At 33.8% G+C, this 22267-nt stretch overlaps 1 protein-coding gene across 1 annotated transcript in view; it reads right to left on the bottom strand.

Moving 5' to 3' along the window:
• LOC140436080 (uncharacterized) overlaps nucleotides 1–22267 on the bottom strand; it is a 1443853-nt gene that overhangs the window by 469395 nt on the left and 952191 nt on the right. Inside the window, exons 7-8 of the mRNA XM_072524787.1 lie at nucleotides 20287–20425; nucleotides 16389–16575 (exon numbers count right to left, since the gene is read on the bottom strand). Coding sequence (XP_072380888.1) covers nucleotides 16389–16575; nucleotides 20287–20425 — 326 coding nt within the window. The remainder of the gene's footprint in view (nucleotides 1–16388; nucleotides 16576–20286; nucleotides 20426–22267) is intronic.

The raw sequence follows: 22267 nt of genomic DNA, 5'->3' as shown, positions 1-22267 counted from the left end.
AAGTACTGACAAAGTTAAACAATTTACATAAATTAAATACACATATCACGCTAGGTACGCGAAAAATATTGACCCAAATAGAATTTATATAAAACTAATATCTCTTGACTAGACAAGCATTCAATCAATATTCACTCAACGAACATATAGTCTTCAACGATCAACTTCATCAGTCTCTACTCAAAGTAATCCCGGGTCTACACCCATAGTGTACATCTCAACAATAAACTCTGCTACTATTATTTGGTGTTTCCATTACAACAGAACGAACATCTTCACTGAGCCAACGAAGGGAACTTGTTCATTTTGTAATAAAGAATTAACCGACTATTTGTGGCGCTTTATTCGTTATTACATTTAAAAAATAAGGATTTTTGTTTTTGACAATGGATTATGTACTAATATTGGCGCTTGATTTGATATTCCCATTTTTGTTGTAAGAGTTTTTAATTCTGTAAAATCAACTTGGCTTTTAATTGGATATTACAAATCTTAATGTGAGATTTTTCTTAATAAAATAACCAATGTCACTTAATACAGGTTCTTAAAAACCGCTTGATTTTATACTTAAAAAAAAAACATATTTTTATATATAGATTTGCACCCTATCTGCTAGATGGCACTATTTTCTCGATTTTGAATTTTTGGCGCTTAATCCGTTATTACATAACTATACGTATGCATAATACGCAAGTGCATAGTTAGGTTGGTACATTTTAGTTTAATTAGTTTTTACTGCACTGCGAGTATTGCCTACTTATATTTATTAGATATTAGATTATGATATTCGAATTCTAGAAAAAACAGCTAATTTTAACAATTTCGTCATGTAAGTGATTGTTTCGACCGTTACTTGATATAAATTCATTTTATCTAACAATAATACAGTAAAAACTTTTGTTTTCAAAACGTTTTATAATTTATTATCACTACAGCTGCTTCTGCAGAGTGTTTTTCTCAAGTGATATATTTTTCATATGCGTTTACCGTTAATAGCCTTTAACTAAATAGTTTGAAGAGGAAAAAACTGCTTGTCTCAATTTGGTCATACAGAATTATGCATTTATATTTTAATTTGTTAATTTCCATATATTTTAATAAATATAGCTTGACATTATTGGTCATTAAAATAATAATTATGGTCTAGATGGTGAACTGCGTACGTAGAATCTGTTTTTCTATTATTGAAAGCCCTTTTGTGCTCTGCTATTCGTTTGTTAAAAGTTCTACCAGTTTGACCGATGTAAGTTTTTGGGCAGTTGCCACATTTAAGTTTGTATACACCACTGTGTTTGGCGTTGCTTTTTCTTTAGGCGTTGTTCTTAATATATTATGCTAAGTTGTTGTTTGTTGCTATAAATGGCAACACTGTGCGCTGTCAACTTTCCACAAACCTCCGTTGTCCTATCGCTAAAAATTTGTCATTATACAGTGGCTGTTTAACCTTCGAGTGGTAACGTACGGTCACTGACACCGACGTAGTAAATTTTTCGCGCTAAAACTCAAATGTGCATATTGTTTTGTCTGCGCGGTAGCTTTCGAATCCTCGTCACGCTATTAAGTCTTGAAAAATCTGTGGCCGAGTGCGGATAGTTCATATGTTATTCGACCTGACGGTGTGTTTAAGTAAGTTTATTTACTCAACGGTAAGTTTTTGTCGTTTTTGGTCTATAGTCAGTTTGTGAATATGGCTTACGAAAGAGAACAAATCATGTTTCAACAACTTTTTGACGAAATTGTTGCTAATTTCGAACCGGAGCCAGAGGATGACGACGCAAGTTTGCAATATGATTGTTCAGAAGTTCTAAAATATGATACCAAATCCGAGAAGGATTTCTGTGATGAAGAATATGTCGAAAATTGTTTGGGAAAGATAGAACAAGGTGGAGGAAACATCATGAATTTAATCGTAACGTTCGAATTCGTACTGAAAATCTTTTACCCAATCTGGCAGGACCAAAAGATGATATTAGGCAAAACTTGGTGATAAAAGAGATTTGGGAATGTTTTTCCCTACAGATATTCTAGAAAAAATAGTAGAATGCACCAATAAGTTCATAGCGTTGAAACGCTTTGACACACTCAATAACAGAACGGCTAGGCCACTTGATCTTATAGAATTAGAAGCTCTGTTTGGGCTGTTGTACATATCTGGCGCTAACAAAAGCAATCATCAGAATGCTGATGATTTATTTAGAACATATGGAAGGTCAATGGAGATTTATCGCCTTGCGATGTCGCTAAAGAGGTTCTAGTTCATTCTAAGACACATTTGGTTCGATGACAAAAGTACTAGAATACAAAGGCAAGAATTCGACAAGTTGACCGCGATATGTAAGATTTTTAAAGCTTTTAATTCTAATCTACCAAAGCGTTACAATCTTTCAGCATATACTACGATAGATGAAAAGTTAAAAGCCTTTCGCGGCAAATGTTCATTCAGGGTTTACATACCGAATAAACCAAATCGTTACGGTATAAAAATATATGCTTTAGCAGACGCTGAGATGTATTATATGTCCAAGATGGAAGTATATGTTGGTAGACAGCCAGCAGGAAAATATTTTGTTGATACGTTAAATATGTCACTTGTACCTCGTCTGTGTGAACCGAACGAGAAGGAAAGTTACCATGAATAAGTACCATGTAGTACCATGAAATAAAATAATATTTTCACAAGCGTTCAGCTCGCGCGATTACTTTAACGTGAACATCTTCTAGCTGTTATAGGAACGTTACGAAAGAATAAACCTCAAATTCCTCTAGTGCTAACACAACAAAGGCCAGAAAAAACCAGTCTGTTCGCATTTCAAGGGAAGTGTGTACCCTTGTATCGTATGTACCCCGAAAAGGTAAAAAATTTTTAGTGTTATCTACTATGCATTACGACGACAACATTGATAATACAATGGCTAAACCATAAATAATCATAGATTAAAATAAGACTAAAGGAGGAGTGGGTGTCGTGGATAAACTCTGTGCGGCATACAATTGCGCTAGAGCAACCCATCGCTGGCCAATGGTCATTTTTTAGAGTTGTTTGAATGTCGCTGGAAAAAATTTCTACATTATATACAAATCGAATACAGACGCACGCATTCCTAGACGGAAGTTTTTGGAAGACTTAGGGTTTCAAATTATTGACGAACATATTCGCAGACGAGCCCTAGAACAAAATATTCCAAGGACAATTCGTATGAGGTTAGTGGAAGTTTGTGGCATGCAGACAAGAAATCAACCTATCCAGAATAATGTGTATGGAAGGTGTACGTTCTGCAGTAGTAAGAAAAACCGCAAAACTCGGTTTCTTTGTAGGCAGTGTAGCAAATATATGCTTCGAACATTTAACCAGACTATGCGTTGTGTGCGGTGTAGAAGAAAAAGAGGAAGCAAACGGACCATAGTTTCAGTTTATGTTGGACATCTGTTGAATAATTTTATTTTTTTTTGTGACATTTCAACCCTTGTCTTTATGTTTCTTGATATTTTGTATTTAAAAACTTGACATGTTTTTGTAAATTATTTGTCAATTATGTTAGTACCTATTGTTATTTAAATATAGTTATATTAAATATTTAGTTACATCAAAATATTAACAGAAAATCACAATCTAAGATATTCATTATTAAAAAAGTTGGTGTCGTAGACCGACGTTACCAACTATGTTACAAGAATTCACGTTACCGGCGGAAGGTTAAAGCAATAACAGCGTAGATTTTTAATTTTTTTTTTAACAACAATGCTGTTTATACGCCCGCAGAAAAGGTTTAAATATTAAAATGGTTTTATGGTGGTAATTACAATTATGTTCTTTTTGCTATTCTCAATCTTCCTGATGTAAATCTGGAGAATCTTTGGTTCTATCAAGACGGCTGTTAAGTTGACAACACTCGATTAATTAGGGGGTACTTACTCCCTAATTACTTTCACGAATCGAGCTACTAGTGAAACAGGCGATATTATGTAAGTGACAAGTGATATTAAGACATTTAAAAAGCATCATCTACGATGATCCTGAGGCTAGAGCCCAAAATTTGGATGAATTAAAAAACCGAATAAGAAAAGTTTTCATTTCTTTTACAGCGGAAACTCTTATATCTGTCCTCAGAAGTTTTTATGACATATTGAGATACTGTTCAGCCTAGAAAGTCAAATCTTTAAATCATTTCTGTAGGGCATAAATAATTATTTCTTGTTTTATTAGAAATTATTTTTTATTTTCAATAAGAGTATTTTTTTGTTTTACTTTTTCAAGGAAAAAAGTGCTTTGATTTTTAAATCAACCACAAAAAGTTGTTCACATTATTAAAAACCGATACAAATGCACCGCCTTCTAAAGGTCAGTGTATTTTTATTGAGTTTATGTTATAAGAAATGAACCGAGTATACTGTCCTCGACGCATCAAGGAATTTGGATATCGGTTAAAATACTTGGGAATTCCAAGGTTGGCCAAATCCAAATTTCTAATTGATTCGATGCAGGGAAATTCCACTTTCGCTACGTAAAACAAAGGATTTGTTTTACATAAAAGCAGGTAGATTTTCTCTCATCGGTCAGTCGAGCTTGCCTCTTCTACTGTAGACCTAGTCGGTGCTATTATTGTTCCTACTAAGTTATTGTTTTATTTCTGATTTCTTATATACCATTTTTATTTTAGCATTATTGTATATTCAGACCTTTTCAGGTTAGAATATTACTTTGATCTATGTTTGTTCATATACTGATTGTTTGATATTTTAATTGGTTATTTTGATTGTTTATTTTTCTTGTGTCTAAGTTGTTCTTCCGTAAGTTAAGAACACTTAGAAATATTTATCTTGCTTTTTCTATTTTATATTTTGATTTGTACTTTGTCTAAGTAGTTCTTTCCGGTAAGTCAAAGAACTCTTAGAAATATTTCTCTGAATATTTGACTTGTTATTTTAATTGTTTGTCTAAGCCGTTCTTTTCCGGTAAGTCAAAGAACTCTTAGAAATATTTTCATAATCATTGTTGCATTTCCGATATTTTATCTAAGATATTTTTCTTAAGTTAAGAAAATACTTAATACATTTGTTTCTTTCATTTTCTATTTAATGCTAAGTTGTTTCTTCCGTAAGTCAAGAAACACTTAGCAATATTTTCACATCTTTTCCATATTTGATTCTCTTGTTTATTTTCTATTCTAAGTTGTTTCTTCCGTAAGTCAAGAAACACTTAGACATATTTCTATAATCTGTTTCATTTTTGCATTTCTCGTTTTATATTTTGAGTATTTTATTTTTCCACTCTAAGTCGTTTCTTCCGTAAGTTAAGAAACACTTAGAAATATTTCCATATTTTACTCTCACATTTACATATTTCATTTATCTATATTTCTGTCCTAAGTTGTTTCTTCCGTAAGTCAAGAAACACTTAGAAACATTTTTTTCTTTGCATTATATTTTTATACCATTTAATTTAATTGTTTACTAAGTTATTCCTTCCGTAAGTCAAGGAATACTTAGATCATTTTTACCTGTTCTGTTTTCTATTTTTGATCTGTTATTTTGTAACTGCTCCTTGGAACTGTTACCTATAACAGATACTTGTCACGGTAACCGTTATTTTATACCAGTAGAAGTATTAAACCATTTTATCAGTGACAAGCAAAGATGGTCAACACCCGGTCTAATTCCGAGGACAGGAAGAAGTCCGCAGAGCCGGCGATGGGTCCTGCAGGCCCAAACGCCCCCTCTCGGCAACAATACGCAAGGAAAAGAAAAATCTACGGACGGAGATGCAAATCCCATTCATTGTTATGTGTTACTAAATGGTTTTCTCGTTTTCTGTCTAGAAATCTAGGTGTCGGAGGGGATCGGAGAATTTACCTCGTACGAGGCAATGTTGCCGATTTTAGCGCTTTATGTAGTTATATTTATGTAGCCATATCCAATCCAAAACTGAACGTACTGTATATTGCCTATATATGTAATCACGCAGAGGGTACTGGGTTTTTTCTCTGGTGGTTGAAATACTAATTTCAGGGCTGTGCTATGCAGTTTTTGATCTAAAATTTTATTTATTATTGGTTAGTTGTACCCATTGTTTACTGCTATTTGCTTAATGATATTTAATTCTATATCGAAGTTGTTTCTTGACATGGGAATTTTTATTAATCTATGTAACATGCTGTGGCTCACAGAGTGAGTAAATTTAAATACCTGGGATCGTGGCTTTTTGAAGACTGGGCATCGGACAGGGAAGTAAAATGTCGCATTGAGCAAGCTCGACAAGCTTTCGTAAAATTCAAGAAGGTACTGACTTGTTCAGAGTTCGATCTTCAACTGAGACTAAGGTTTACTAAGTGCTACGTGTGGTCAGTGCTGCTATATGGCGTAGAGGGCTGGACACTCAAAACGACGGATATAAACAGATTAGAAGCTTTCGAAATGTGGCTCTATCGCCGTATCCTAAAAATACCATGGACAGCGAAAATCACAAATATAGATGTCCTTAAAAGAATAAACCAAGAACGCCAACTTTTCGAAACCATCAAGAAAAGGAAAACGGCGTATCTAGGTCACATCATGCGAAATGAAAAATACCAGTTCCTCCAACTTATAATCGAGGGTAAAATTGAAGGCAAGAGAGGAATGGGATGCCAGAAAATGTCCTGGCTCTGAAACATAAGGCAATGGACAGGGATTAACGACATACATACAGTCTCTGATACATATTGCAAGAAATAGAGAATTAATGGAAAATGTGATCGCTAACATCCATTAGTGGATTTGCATCTAAAGAAGAGAAGTGGCACATACACATACATATGACACAACATAACCAATTTTTAGCCTATCATAACATGTTACATAGATTAATAGAAATTCCCATGTCAATAAACAGCTTCGAGCTAAAATTGAATATTATTAGACAAATAGGCAAATTAGGCATAAAATTTTACCTCATAGAATAGACAAAATTTAAAATTTGTTAACGTTTAGCAATAAGAAAACTTCAGCGGTGATTTACCCGTATAAAATAGTTTACCGTAGACATTAATTCATAACACGTAAATTAAAAGCATTTTTGTATCAAGTAATTTCCGTACTTTAGCTACAAGAAACCTGATGAAAAAATGAAAGTAATCAGGCATATATTTTCTGATAAATAAAAAGCCTTTTTTAACAAAAACAAATAATCCATTCATCTTAATCTAAAAATACCGTCCCTTACAGAACTTATCGTAATAAAATCAGTATACAATTTATGACTTTTTCTCGTTGAAGAATCTTTAAAATCCAAGCAGAAAATCTCCGAAAACAAACTTTTATCCCCCCTTATCGTTTTTTGTTTTTCCTTTATTTAGAATAATTTCATTTTGTTTAGTCTGCACAGAATTTCTTAAGAAGGCGGAAGGACGTATAAAGCGACTTGAAAACATATAAAACTCTCCCAGAAGGAGCGTCAAACAATCATTTACTTTTATTAGAAGACACGTTTTTTTCGGGGTCCTCTTTTAGTTGTATTTTCCCGTTTGACCGGACATGGCGGAAAAGCCTAAAAAGAAGCCTCTTGTTCACTTAGGTGATTGTAAATGTTTTTTCTTTATATACTGCTCATAAAGTTTTCTCTGCATTAGAATTTTTATTTATTACTTGTATTTCTTTGGATTACAAAATTTAAAATTAAAGTATTTAAGTGGTATTGTATAAAAAATTTGTTTATTTTATTATTTAAATTAATATTAGAAATAGAGTATAAATAACTTCAGTAATTAAATTAGTTTGCAGATTTCTCGCATGAACTACAGTTATTTGAGGTATCTCGATGTGTACAATACATTATATTTCATATACCGTGCGCTGCGCTGGCCCTGGGATAATTAGTACATAATCTATCTAATCACAGTAAACTATAACATCAAAGTTTCGAACTCTACTGATTGAGTTGTATAGTCTCTCTTCAAGCCACAATAGCTTCAACTTTTTATTTGAAAGTATAATTAGCTCATTTAAAAGTTTTTGAACCACTAATTTCTAAAATGATGAACAAAAAAATGATAAACGAAATACACTCAGATGCAAAAAAAACGCAACGGGAAAAATTTTGGTCAAATTCAAAGTAGTTAAATTTTGTATTTTTTTGTCCTATTTTTTTCTCAGCACACTGTATATAAGTTTATAAATTTTAATTTGGTATAGTCAGTTTTTTGAAAAATTTTATATTTGACTTATTGTACGGGGTTAATTATTAAAACGTGGTTTTTCAAACTTTGAAACATCGTGTAGAATAATTCCTTTTGCGAATTTTCGTAAAACCTTATTTCTTTTTAGCAACCATGTCTTTTAAACATTGTGCTTTCTATTTCATGTCAAAATATGCCTTGGTTCATTTTTTAGAGCCAAATGAATTTACCACCCACAATGTAGGACTTTTTTAATTAGGATTATTTTGGAGTTATTTTGTAATACGACGGAGTGGCTTTGGTGACTGTTATCATTATGTCATATTGACACTTATATTTTGTTTAACTATGATTGGTCATGGTTTTGAGTGTCGAATATTGTGCGAAAGCCGTTGCTCTGATTCGCGATGGGCGAAATTATGAATATGTGGCTAGAGTACTACACACTCATCGCTCTACCATCCAAAGTGTAGTGGAAAGTTTTATACGAACTTAAAAAAACAAGCGTAAAGCTTGAAGTGGCAGGAAGCACAAAACTACCGCTTAAGATCATCGTTTTATACGAGTTAACGTTTTGCGGGATCGTCATTTAACAGTGATACAAACAAGAAATCAGCTTCAAGTGGTTTGAGGCAATAATATAAGTCTATTTACAGTTCATCGAAGATTACACACATTTCGTTTGCAAAGTTACAGACCACCAACTGGGCCCAAATTACTTCCACGGCGCAGAGTAGTTAGACTAAAATTTTTCAGGGAACATTTACATTAGAATTTAGGATAATGAAGTAATGTTCTTTTTACGGATGAGTCGAGATAGTGTCTTCGCTCATCAGATAGGAGAGAACGAGTATGGCGTCGAACTGGAGAGAGATTTGCGGAGTGCGCTTTCGGTCCCCACGTTAGCCATGGAGAGAGTTTGGTGATAGTGTGGGAAGGAATATTCCGAGAGGCGCACACTAAATTGGTATTTATTGAGGGTTTGTTGACTGCACACCGGTATATTGACGAAATTTGAGCGAATCACCTAAGACCCTTTTTTCAATATATCAACGATGAATTTCTATTACTGCAAGATAATAAGCGACCCCACTCTGCAATATATGTCAAGTCACAATAGAGCACGTTTGGAACATGCTTGGTAGAAATATTAGAGGTCGCGAAGTCGCACCAGCCCCAATTAAGTGTACAGACGTGTACAGGTAGTTATAGAGGCTAGAGAAGGCAATACAAAGTATTAAGATATTTTTAAGTAGTTCTTCTTTGTTATTTGCGTACTTAGGTTAAGTTACATTAAAGTTGTTTCTATTATTTTTTGTTATTGTTTTCATTGTTCATTAAAACCAAGATCATGTCGATGCTTTTATTCGTTATTTAAATACAGTGCTTCTCAGCACTGATATGGCATTCCTTCGATATCTGTCACCAAAGCCCCCATCGTCGTATTACAATTTAATACAAAAGTTAATGCTAATAACAGCAAAAATTGTAAATCGTGGGTGGCAATGGCAACGTCATTTCGCTCCTAAAATAAACCAATTTATATTTTCACATGAAACAAAAAAAATAATACTTAAAAGACATGGTTGCAACTGAAAAACAAGGTTTTACGAAAATCCACTAACGGAATTATTCTACAGGATGTTTCAAAGTTAGGTTAAAAAACCATTGCTTTTTCTTCCCTTTAGTTACAAAAACACTTTAATTTCAGTTTTCATTCAAATCTATTTATCAAAGTTGGCATAAACCCACCAAAAACATTTTGGAGCTCAATAGGTATTAATAGGTTTTAATTCTGTATTTGGAATGATTCGTCGAATGACATGTTGACGACAGTCAACAATTTTAGGAAATTTTATAAAAAAAAGATGTTTCTTAAAGACGTAGTTTAAGGAATAATTCTTATTAAAAAAATTACGATTAGGCTTTAAGATTGTTAGCATATTTTATAAATTATTTATCGTTTTTTCCTTATCCTTTAAAATAAAATACTTTCGTTTATTTTATACCAGAAGTTGTTTAATTTTATAAAATTTAAAAAATGCATGAATTGTTTTAGTTAACGCTTTGTTTCAGTTCTGAAATAAATATACAGATAAATAAAGACATTTGTTTTATATTTACTATTTGCTTTTTTTATTTTTTAATCTATCAACCATCATACGCGTTTTAATGCATACGTATTAACTTTTATTTAATATTATAATTTAGGTTAGAATTTTTAGTCATTGTATTCAACACCTATCGATTTGCTTAGCTAACTTTAGCAGGGCTTTAAATTTGGAGTTTATCTGTCAAACTAAATAACCAATTTCATGGTAGTGTAACCCTTTTAGGACTAGTGTTTAATTTATTCCAGTTTCTAAAATCTCACGAACTCCATCAAAACTTTCGCGTATACAAAATACCTACACGCAGAGAATATCTATCAAAAGCACACGGAACAACCCCAAAATTGCGATGATATCACGCAACAAAATCGGCAGGTGTCTCCTCGAAGTTAACAACCCTCTAAACCCCCTTTTAGCTGTTCCTTTCTGTCTCCCTCTCTTAATTGTCGAATACACACTTTAATGAAGTAACGATGGAGCTATATCTGGTGCTGGTGCCGAATTAGGCAATAACCTTAAATCACTCTCTTCCTCTCCAACGCTTCAATATTCTGCTTAGAGTCCTTTAAATGTACATGTGTATATAATGAGTAACAATCTATACAGACAACTTGTTTGTAATTGGTCTTTTATTGTTAACACTTAAACGTATTGGAAAATTATAACCAATGTACCTTTTTTATTTTAAAATCTTTTAAGGACATTTATTCAGTTAGAGATCATATGTATATGCAATTGAGATCGGTATCGCATACAGGATGTAGGAATCGGTTCGAATTATATACTGTATAGTATACATAATATAGTAGTAGGACATAGTCTTAATTAAAAAAATGGAAATTTAAATCTTGCCTTCCGTCTTTTGGATGTTTACCTTCACATAACAAATTTAAAACGAAATCCCTCTTCTTCTTCTTTGGGTGCCGTGTCCGTATTCAGACGTTGGCCGTCATCATGTTTACAATTTCCTGAAACCTTTCTCTGTCGGCTGCTGCGCGAAATAATTCTTCTACTGTGGAACCACACCATTGTCTAATATTACGCAGCCATGAAAGTTTCCTTCGACCAATCCATCTCTTTCCTTCCACTTTTCCTTGTATTATAAGGCGAAGTAGATGGTATTTAGGTTCTCTAATTATATGGCCGAAGTATTCTGTTTTTCTCCTCTTTATGGTGTTTATGAGCAGACTTTCTGAATTGATCATTTGAAGAACATCTTTATTGGAAGTGTGCGAAACCCACGATATCTTCAGGATTAGTCTATAGCACCACAATTCGAATGCTTCTAACTTGTTTAGCATTGTGGTTTTTAACGTCCATGTCTCACAACCATACAATAGGATGGACCACACATAACATTTCAGGACCTTCTTACGAATATTCATCGACAGGTTTCTGTTGCATAAAACTGGTTTCCAGGTCATAAAATCCTTACGTGATATTTCGATCCTGGTTATTATCTTTTCATCAGAGTCACAATTTACATCTAACCAGCTGCCAAGGTATTTGAAATGATTTACCCTTTCGATCTCCTCTCCATTAAGAGAAATCAGACCTTAATCTATATTGATCTTTCCAACTGCCATTCATTTGTCTTTAAATGTTAATTTTTAGGCCTCTCCGATAACTTGCTTCACTGACTAGATTTAGTAATGTTTGAAGATCTTGTAAATTTTCTGCAAGAATGGCTGTATCGTCAGCGTATCTAATATTGTTGATTACTTCTCCACCTAGCCTTACCCCCTCTTGTCTGTCATCCAAAGCCTCCCTAAAGATTTCTTCAGAGTACAGATTAAAAAGAGTGGGTGACAAAACACAACCCTGCCGTACTCCACGTTTGATGGATATTTTTTCAGTCGGACTGTCTTCAATTTGGATAGAGGCTACTTGATTGTAATATAAGTATTTCAGCAGTCTTATATTATAGTAGTCAAGTCCTGCTGCCCGTAGGCAATCGAAAAGTGTATCGTGTTGTACTCTGTCGAACGCCTTCTCGAAGTCGATGAAACAAACATAAACATTCTTTCGGACTTCACAACTTTTTTGTAATAGAACGCGCATACAGAATAGTGCCTCTCTAGTTCCTAGACCGTTTCTAAATCCAAATTGCTTATTACCCATCCTACTTTCGCATAGAAGGAATATTCGGTTTTGTATAATTCGTAAGAGTATCTTCAGTGTGTGACTCATCAAACTGATTAGTCTAAAATCGCTGCATTTGGTTATCCTGCTTTTCTTTGGTAATGTTATAAACAGTGAGTCTAACCAACCATCTGGTATTTTTCCTTCGTTGTAAATTTTGTTGAAGAAAGTGGTTAAGCAGGCAATGCTTTCCTCATTAAAAAGTTTAAGTAGCTCAGCAGGGATTTGATCTGGTCCAGGTGCTTTATTGTTTTTGGCTTGCTGTATTGCCTTTTTGACTTCCGAATTCAGTATACTGGGACCTCTGTCTAACTGGTTGTCACAGGCAGTATTTGGAGCATTTTCTCTAGAAGCATCGTCAAAAAGGTCAGTGATGTATCTCTCCCATTCTTTGGACTGTTGTTCGTGATCATAAATTTATCCGTCCGCGCTTTTAAGTATGTGAGCATTTTTCTGTTTTCTAATTCCGGCAGTATATTTAAGTTTCTTGTGGAGGTTGAAACTGTTATGCTTTTTTTGGAGGTCTTCTATTTCTTTACATAATTTCTCAAGCCAGGATTCTTTGGCTTGCTCAATTTTCCTTTTTATGCGTTTATTGATTTCACGGTATTCGATAATATTTCTATTTTTGTGTTGTCGTCGAACTTCCATCAGGTCTAGAATTTCTTGTGTCATCCACTCATTTTTTGCCAACATGGTAGATGTTTTCAAAGACTCTTGGACGTTCTCTAAAATCGAGTTTTGAATATCATACCAGCATTCGTTAATGGTTCTGTTTTCGTTTGGTATATTTGATATTCTACTGTTGTGTATTTTACTATTTATCTGCTGTGATATGTGTTCGCGCGTTTGAGGGTTTTTCAGGGGGTCGAGATATATCTTACAAGGCTTAGTTGGCTTTGTTAATTTCTTTAATTTAATTTGTATTTTGGAGCAGAGTAAAATGTGATTTGAGTTTATGTCAGCGCCGGGGTAAGTTTTTACATCTTTAATATCGTTTCGAAATTGGTGGTTTATTAGGATGTAGTCTATTTGGTTCCGTACTATTCTGCCTTGATGTCCATCTTGAGGGGATTTCCACGTGTAGAGACGCCTTTCTGGAAGAGTTGAAACCAGGTATTTGTAATGGCGAAGTCATTTTTTTGGCAGAATTCTATTAGACGTTCACCTCTTTGATTTCTATCTCCCAAGCCAAACTTTCCGGTGATGCCCTGCGTCATCTTCTGTCTAACTTTAGCGTTATAGTCACCCATAATTATTATTGCTTTATGTTTCTTTGTTATTTTTATCACTTCTTCTATTTATATAAACGAAATCCAACATAATATAAATAATATTTTCTTTAGTTTCTTAAAAAAAAACAAAAAATTTAAAGACAATGAGATTATCTGAAATACGTTTCAACGAATTGCAACAAATGCTCAAAGAAGCAATTAAGTAATACCCAGAATTAAGCGAAAGCATAACGAGAATGTTAAAAACGAAAATGGAGAACTGATGATAAATTTTCTGCGCGAATAACAAACTTGGAGTAAACAACAAAAAAAAATACATTTTTTGACCACAAATACCAACACAAACATACATTCAATAAAACCCGTGAAAAGATCTATGATAGGTTATGTTATAACCAACAGAGATATACATCCATCAAAAATAATCGTCGTGAGATGCCTCAACTCAGCAGATGTAGCCTACAACCATAACCTAATATTATGTAAAATAAAAATCATCCTGAAATACTTTACACTCAAGACAACGTGCCAATATAAACAAAAATCAAACTCGAAGAAATTAATACGGAATCCACGGAATACTTGTACAAAAAAAGAAAATAAATAAGAACACCGGGAATAAAATATTATTAGAAAACGATAACATCGAAGAAATATGCAATCTGAAATAATTAACGCAGCAACAAAATTACTTGGAGAGAGGAAAATAACAAACACTAACATATCAAAAAAAAAATCTCATGGTTTAGAGAGGAACTAAAGACAAAATGTGAAGAAAAGAAGAAAGCCTTTTTACAATATAGAGCCAAAATAGGCATAAAATTACTATAAACGAGTCAGAAATGAACCGAATACTTTGGTTAGACAAAAAAAATAGAATACGGTGGAGTTTCTCAAAACAAATGAAAGACTTCTACGGAACACAAAAAGAAATATGAAGAATAGTCAGAGGAAAAAGAAACGAGATGAACTAACTAATAAAAACGAAAAACATTCAAAAGGAAACATGGACAGCCTAGTTTTGTTCCCTATTGGCTTAAAGTGATAATAATGATTCACTAACATCATAGGTGACGACAAACAAAGAAATAAATATTGAGGAGGAAGAGGTAAAGAAAGCATTAAGGAACATAAAAAATATAAAATTACCAGGAGAGGATAGAATACCGAAAGAAATTATGGAGGACCAGATCTAACCAGATCTAAAAAAAAAACAACTATTAAAACTAATCCAAAAAATAATAGAACGAAACAGAATTCCTTAAGAATCGACATCAAGTATCCTAATACCACTCTTCAAAAAGGGAGACAAATCGAACTTTGAAAATCTGAAGATCTTAAGACGGCAGTCGATCTGGTCAAATTTAAGGACGCAGTCCTATATTGTTCAACCTTATTATGGACGAAAAAAAAAAGTAAGAACTAAAAAGGAAACCAAAGAAGAAAAACTACTTAAAATTTTCTGTTATACAGACGATGCAATACTACTATATTAAAGTAAAGATGATTTACAACGTATGTTGCACCAATTTATTATAGCTGTCAGAAATGTTAATTTCCCCAAAAAAGACAAAACATCAAATTTACTAAAATATAAATTGGAGCTAGACGGTCAGATAATAGAACAAGTGATATATTTTAAATATCTAGGCATCATATTATCGAGCTAAGGAAAGCTCGAAACAGAAGTGGGAGATCAAGTAAATAGAGCCGTAGGTTGCCTGACTGTACCGATATGGAAAATTAAAAATAACAAAAAAAAATGAAAGGCAGAATTTACAAAACAGTCATCAGACCAATAACAACTTACGTGACAAAAAACTGTTAGAAACAGCAGAGATAAAAACACTTTGACAAATTGATGGTAAAATTCTATGGAACAGAGCTAGAAGTACAGATATACGACATAAATGCAAGGTGGAGAACATCAAGCACTGGGTAGAAAAGAAGAGTAGAATAGACTGATCATATAAGCTAAATCACAACAAATAGAGTAGTCAAGACGTCAATAGACGATTCTCCAATAGAAAGACGATTAGTAGGAAGACCACGAAAACGATGGACCGACAACTTGCAGCAGGCACATGTTTTTAAATGCTTCTATTACACAAACGTTGGGATCTTTGTGTCAGGAATGTCATAACAGTCATACACAAAGTCATTCAAAGGTAAACCTCATTTTTCAGTATTTGGTTCATTTGACAAAAAAAAAGAAAGAGAAAATTTTTTTTTTATTAGATTTTAGTTAATTCTCCACATGCATTCTTTCACATTTTTTTACATTCTTTACTTTGCAATAATCATCATTTTATCTTTCTCGTGGCCTTTATCTAGTCTAGTTCTTTCGTTACCACTAGGAGCTATTTCATTCAGGAGTAAGATTTAGTTACCAATTGTACAAAATAAAGTAAGCAATACTAATATACCAACACTGAGTTAATAGTAGGTCAGAAATACTTTATCTACAACAAGCACAGATATCATAATTTCACCTTATGATATGGATAATGCCTATAAGATCAGGGCTGACAAAAGTCTAAAGTCAAATTAGTATTACCATCCACCCCCAATTATATACATTTACAGGTTAAGATTAATTATAACTATATTTCAGAATATTTTGAACTATTTCCGTATAAACGTAAAAGCAAATGTAAAATATAATTCTCATTACAATCAATTGTGGTTTAATTCCGTATAAAATATTTTTAAAGTTAAACATGCCCGCACGAACATTTTAGAAAACTCACCTGAGCTGCGACGTGACCTTGTTCTAACCTCACTAGATCTGTATGACTCCATGCACTGGTCGACCATGGCGATACATTCCTTAAATCTTCATTAAATTTAAAGTTCTTTAATTTGTTGTGAAGAAACTTCCTAATATTCCAAGGAAGATCGTTATGTCCGTCTATTAGAGGCACTTCTTGCAGTAACCTGAAAAATAAAAAATAAAAAGACCAAATGCTAAATTATAGTTTGAATAGATATAGATTATAGACAAAAAAAAAACTACAAGTAATTAAAATTATGAAAAATATTAGACCACAAATATATGTAAAATTTCTCGCAATGGTACAATTATTTTTAATAAAATTTATAGAGAAAATGCGTAAGTTAAAAACTAAATAATATTTCAGCTTAAAATTTTAAATAACTATTAAAAGACAAAGTTATTCAGTAAAGAGTGTGGTTACTTATGCAATAAATAACATTTAATTGCTCGTTTAAATCTAATTAATTTATTGTATTAACAGAAATATAATTTAAGTAATAGAAAAGAACAAAGAGAACAAGAGAAAAATATTGAAACACATCCGACCTTTACCGACCTATATATATTATCTCTACTATACGTCGTTTTATTTGATGTGTCACATGCTAGGATTTGGATAGTTGTTTATTTTGTACTTCAGGTCAATAAAGCAAATTTACCTTATAGTGTGCCTATTATCATCCATAGTGTCTTGTGGTATCTCGTATATTGCTACACCTTTAATAATAATGAATATGCTGTTTTATTTCCTCACCTTTCATCTATCACATCACACACTCCAATAACAACGGAGATATATTATATATTGCCCTTTTGGCAATATTGCCATGTTTGTTTTTTCTGTGTTAACATATTTGCTACCCTCCCTCCTTTCCAATGATATCATACGTAACGAACCGAGAAACTTTTCTACACCCACCACAAAACACTAAAAATGTATTTGAATCATCAATACGACTTTTTATCATAAAATAGCGCCAGCCATTCTTTCCGGACAGTTGTTTGTAAACAAACATGTTCGGGTAGTTTAATATTATAAATAACAATAAAGTGCATGTAAACATATACGTAATTGGAATAAAAAATACCAAAGAAAGTCTAGTTATTAAATTCAAGAAATACTAAAATAAATAAAAAAGTGTCTAAATTAGCAAATCAATTTGATACAACGAAGCATGCCGTTATTTTTTTTATTAACCCCACTTTATTTACAAGAAGTAATAGTACTGACAATTAAAGTATTATAAAAACTATTATTTATACATAACAATACATATACATTTAGTATTAATCATTTAATTCTAACGGAACTTTTCATTTTAACCTTTGAACTGTATGCGATTTATTCACTAAACTTTTTGCGAACACATTCGGATGCACTTTAAGTCTCTGTATGTTTTTTCACGCAATTTTTGGTATCATCTTTGATGTATGTTAGTCCGGAGTCTTTTTTTTTCGTCTTTATAGAGGGGGGGGGGTCTGGAATCTTTAAAAGACATCTCAGTCCAGATGCCGCCTGACTTACCTTGGTGCAGGATTCGTTCTTCGTACTCCCGGTGATAGTTCCTGAGGTATTTTAAAATGCCCTCTCATCGCCGAGTCTACGCCGAACGCCTACCTGCTAAACCAGACCATCCTCTGTCATCCAGCGATCCGGAAGCGGAATGGCCGCTGTAAGGCCGGCATCACTTCCGAAGCACTACCTTCATTCATTCATTCTCCATTCATACACATTCACACTCCATTCATCAGCAAGAAGGCTCGCTGTCTCGTTCCAGGTAGCGCGTAAAAGACCCTCATCGCTCCTAGTACGGCATCATTTCCAGACGGGCATTTCCTCCTTCTCCACAGTCTGACTCACGGCTATCTAATGCATACAGTGTGACCCACTTTTCTAGTTTCAACTTCCAGCATCTTTTACTCTTACCCTTGCCGTTAGTCCAGCTGTCTTTCTTCCTCTTCCTTTTTTGGTCACTGCACGGATATAGCTGTGTATGTTAGTTCAACCTGATTTATTTTCAATCATTCTCTCAATCATTTCTCTCACTGTAACAAAATTCACATTTGTCTCTCTCTCCATTCTGGTCTTTTCTACTATTCATCGGCTGCAATCTAATATTGTATGTGTCACAGTACCCACAGTATAAGTATTCATCTTTGTCAGCCTTTCCGAACTTAGAGATGTAGGCCCTAAAACACTCGAGTCCTGTGAGCACCTGCGTCAGGAAATAATCCAGTTGCCTGTGGCCACAGTCCACGCAATCTCTTATGTTCGGAATTAGCATTTCACAGTACCATATCCTCCGTGTTGTTCCATTCTTCTTGCCATCTTTCAATTGACCTTTTTCTTTTCTGTCTTCTCTCGGCCACAGTAAGGTTTGGGCCTCTTCTTTCATAGAGCTCTTTTCTTTCCATCGTCAAAACAAGCAACACATCCAGTAATTGTCCACAAGGCTACCGCAGACACAGTCCTGTAGGCGCATGCCACTCGCAACAGACTTGTTCTGTCCACTTGTGTCATGAGCCTCCTATAGGCCGTTATATCTACCGCCTTTCTCCAGACTGGTGCCTCGTAGAGGACGATCGACTATACAGCTTGTAAGACCCTCCTTTCGGATTTGGGTCCCCCAATGTTGGGATTGGGCCCTCCCCAACACAGCCGCACTATTCGCAGCCTTCCGGACCACCTCCCGTACGTGCTCCCCCCATTTTCCATTCTGGTGCAATGTCACTTCTAGGTACTTTACTTGTTTCTTGGGTGTTAGATATGCTCCAGCACATTGCAATTCAACACTTTGCCTGTTCCTTGTCCCCTTTATAATGACGGCTTCGGTTTTCTCTGCCGCAAGTTTCAGTCCGTGCTGCGTCATCCATTTCTTTACGACGAGGCCTGCGTTCCGAACCCGGTATTTGAAATCTGGCTCATCCCGGGCCACTATCAGTACAGCGAGGTCATCTGCGAATACGAATATTCACAGTGCATAACCCCGTCATATACCAGGTTCCATAGCGTCGGGCCCAAGACTGGATCCCTGGTTAGTCCGGAGTCTGGATGGGTGACTTTATTGGTTATTAGCCTTGAAACTCCTGGTGTAATTGTTTTTAATATTTTGGATTGAAATCTTTGTATTATTTCAATATTGGAATGAGCGGCGGTTCCCCATAATTCTAATCTATAAGTCCAAATTGGTTTCAAGATGGATTTGTAGAGTAATATTATATTTTCAGTTGATAGTTTGGAGTTTCTATCTAACAACCAATACGTGTTCCTTAACTTATGACCTAGTTGTTTTACTAAATATTAACATTTTGCTTTTCATGAAAATCGTCTTACTCATCTGCGACCATGGTAGAGACAGATAAAGTATGAGTTAGAAAGAACTAACTTCTGACAGAAGTGAGACAGATGAGAGACAATTTTATTCACTATACCAGTTTAAACCGACCTTATCTAGATGATTCTAAGCGGTATAAACGGTGTTATAGAATTTTTGGTTGCCCTGTTCTTCCTCCTTTTTACTTTATATTTTAGAAACTGTTGCTTTAATAGTTTTCGTCGGATTCTTAAACTAGATATCGTCAGATAGTATTACATAATTTATTAACGTACTGAGTTTAGTGCAGCTTTCATATTTTCGACAGCTATAATCTTATATATTTTCTAGATAGTTATTTAATCAGTTCTGGTTACAGGGTTATTTTTTAAATCAAACTAACTTTATAAATACACACTCATATGTGTGTATGTATAAAATATTGTTTCAGATATTTTTAGTTATATTAGAAAATATACCGCCATTATTCTATTCAAGAACATACTTGCTGCCACTAAAATAAAAATAAAATTTTTGAATTCCTACTTTCAAACCTACCTAGTTGCAAACTCTAGACGTTCTTCAAAGGAGGCACTTGAGCTTATCTTTAAGGCTATGGGAACACCAACTCCCGCAGCAGCTGCTAATAAAAGGACTGTTCCTATCAACCACCAGTGGCGGTTCGTTAAGTCTATACCTCCTGAAAAAAAGAAATATAAATTATATTTTTATATAATGTTAAAGTTATAGCTAATATTCAGAAAGTTTATTGAATTGATCGATTTAAAAATATAATATTAAATATTTAAATTTTAATAATATAACTATGGTCAATGTGAGAAGTCGTATATCTAGAATTAAAGTAATAGTTGATTTTTAAACCTCAAATTTATGAAAGTCTTAAAAATCAATTCAAGAGGTTTTGAAGCATAGGAATGATCAAACTAAAAGTTAAAAAATTAAAAGTAAAGTAAAAGTATTTTAATTAAATTCGCTGAAACGGTAAAATAGAGAGATTAGTTTTGGTCATGCTGATTAAAAGTTTTCATTGCCTAAAGACTTAAAAATCAATTGTATCCAACTGAATAAGAGCAATACCAACGTAAACCCCACAGCTGGTAGGGTGTGAAAAACAGGAAAAGGAAGATTTTTGGAAGACCTTTGAGTACGAAATGCATGGAAATGAATGGACATATTCGTACAGCAAAAGTGGGAATAGAAAGAGTTCATGAAGGTTTGGTGATGGGAATAAGAAATTATAAAGAAAATATTGTGATTGACGTCGCAGTAGCGTAGGAGTTGGCTGTCATTAATATGTTCTTTATGAAGACTTAAGGCCATTTATGTTACATATAGTAGTGGGGGAAGATAGGTTTTGTGCTGTATAGAAGTCTATATATATATATATATATATATATATATATATATATATATATATATATATATTTATATATATTTAATATCCTCTTTAACAATCTTCAAACAAGATGTAGTTGCTTAAAACGTATCACCAATCCATTTAGAAAATAATTTGGTGGCGATACGAGACATGTCATGATAACGAGAAAATATTTTCTCTTTATATTATTTTATGTTATTATAATAGTACATGAATATCAGAGTCAGGTTAAGAATGGCTATGAAATTTTGGATCAGCTGTATATATTTTAATGGTTCATTAAAATTGCTGATCTAGTATTGGGGGATTACTATTTTCAATGCTATGGGCTATGCTGATATACGACATATAGGGCTATCTATTAATTGTTTTTACTACCTTGGAAATACAGACGATCTAACAATATTGGTCAAAGGACGTTTTGTCACAATTTTTGAGTGAACGCTGTTCGCCATAAGGAGAGGTGAACCACAAGTGTAAAGGTTAGCCTAATGAGATGTTTATTTACATTTACAATCGCCAAGAAGCGAAATTAAATTGAATCAACAACGGGCATTTTTTTTTTGTTGGGAAAAGATCATCGAAGAAGGAAGCAGGAATTATTCAGTCTAGGGCTGGAATTTGGTCAGTGAGTACTGGGGTTGTCAGTACCATCAGATTTCCATCGTGGCTTCGATCTAGGCAGTTTTATTATAGAATTATGGCTGCTTCGTACCTTGGTACCAGTCATGCGGTAAATAAGTATTTGCCGCCGAATTATATAAGCCATAAAAACAGAAGAAAACCTGAAATCTTCGTACAACCTTTCAACTGGTCTTCAGAGAACTGTGTATCAATATCTCGGCAAAAAGGGTGTAGTTTCAGTCTACGTACTTCAGTCGACAGAGACGAAAATGCCTCTAAACCCCTAAAAATCATAAGACCAAGCTGAATTTTGCCGAAAATATTAATTTTGGAACGTCAAAAAAGATGCAAAAAAGTTTCCCACTTTTACCCCTGGGCTTCAATACCCTTATTTCAAAGTCAAGTAGAATAATAGGAATATAAATAGAAAAAAAGGAAGGAAAGTCTATTGGAAGAATGAAACCATAGATTGGCGGTCAATATACCTACCACATACCCACACATATTATTTAGTAC

The sequence above is a fragment of the Diabrotica undecimpunctata genome, chromosome 3 (genome assembly GCF_040954645.1).
Source record: "Diabrotica undecimpunctata isolate CICGRU chromosome 3, icDiaUnde3, whole genome shotgun sequence".
Lineage (NCBI taxonomy): Eukaryota > Metazoa > Arthropoda > Insecta > Coleoptera > Chrysomelidae > Diabrotica > Diabrotica undecimpunctata.
This window is presented reverse-complemented; position numbering and strand designations above follow the sequence as displayed.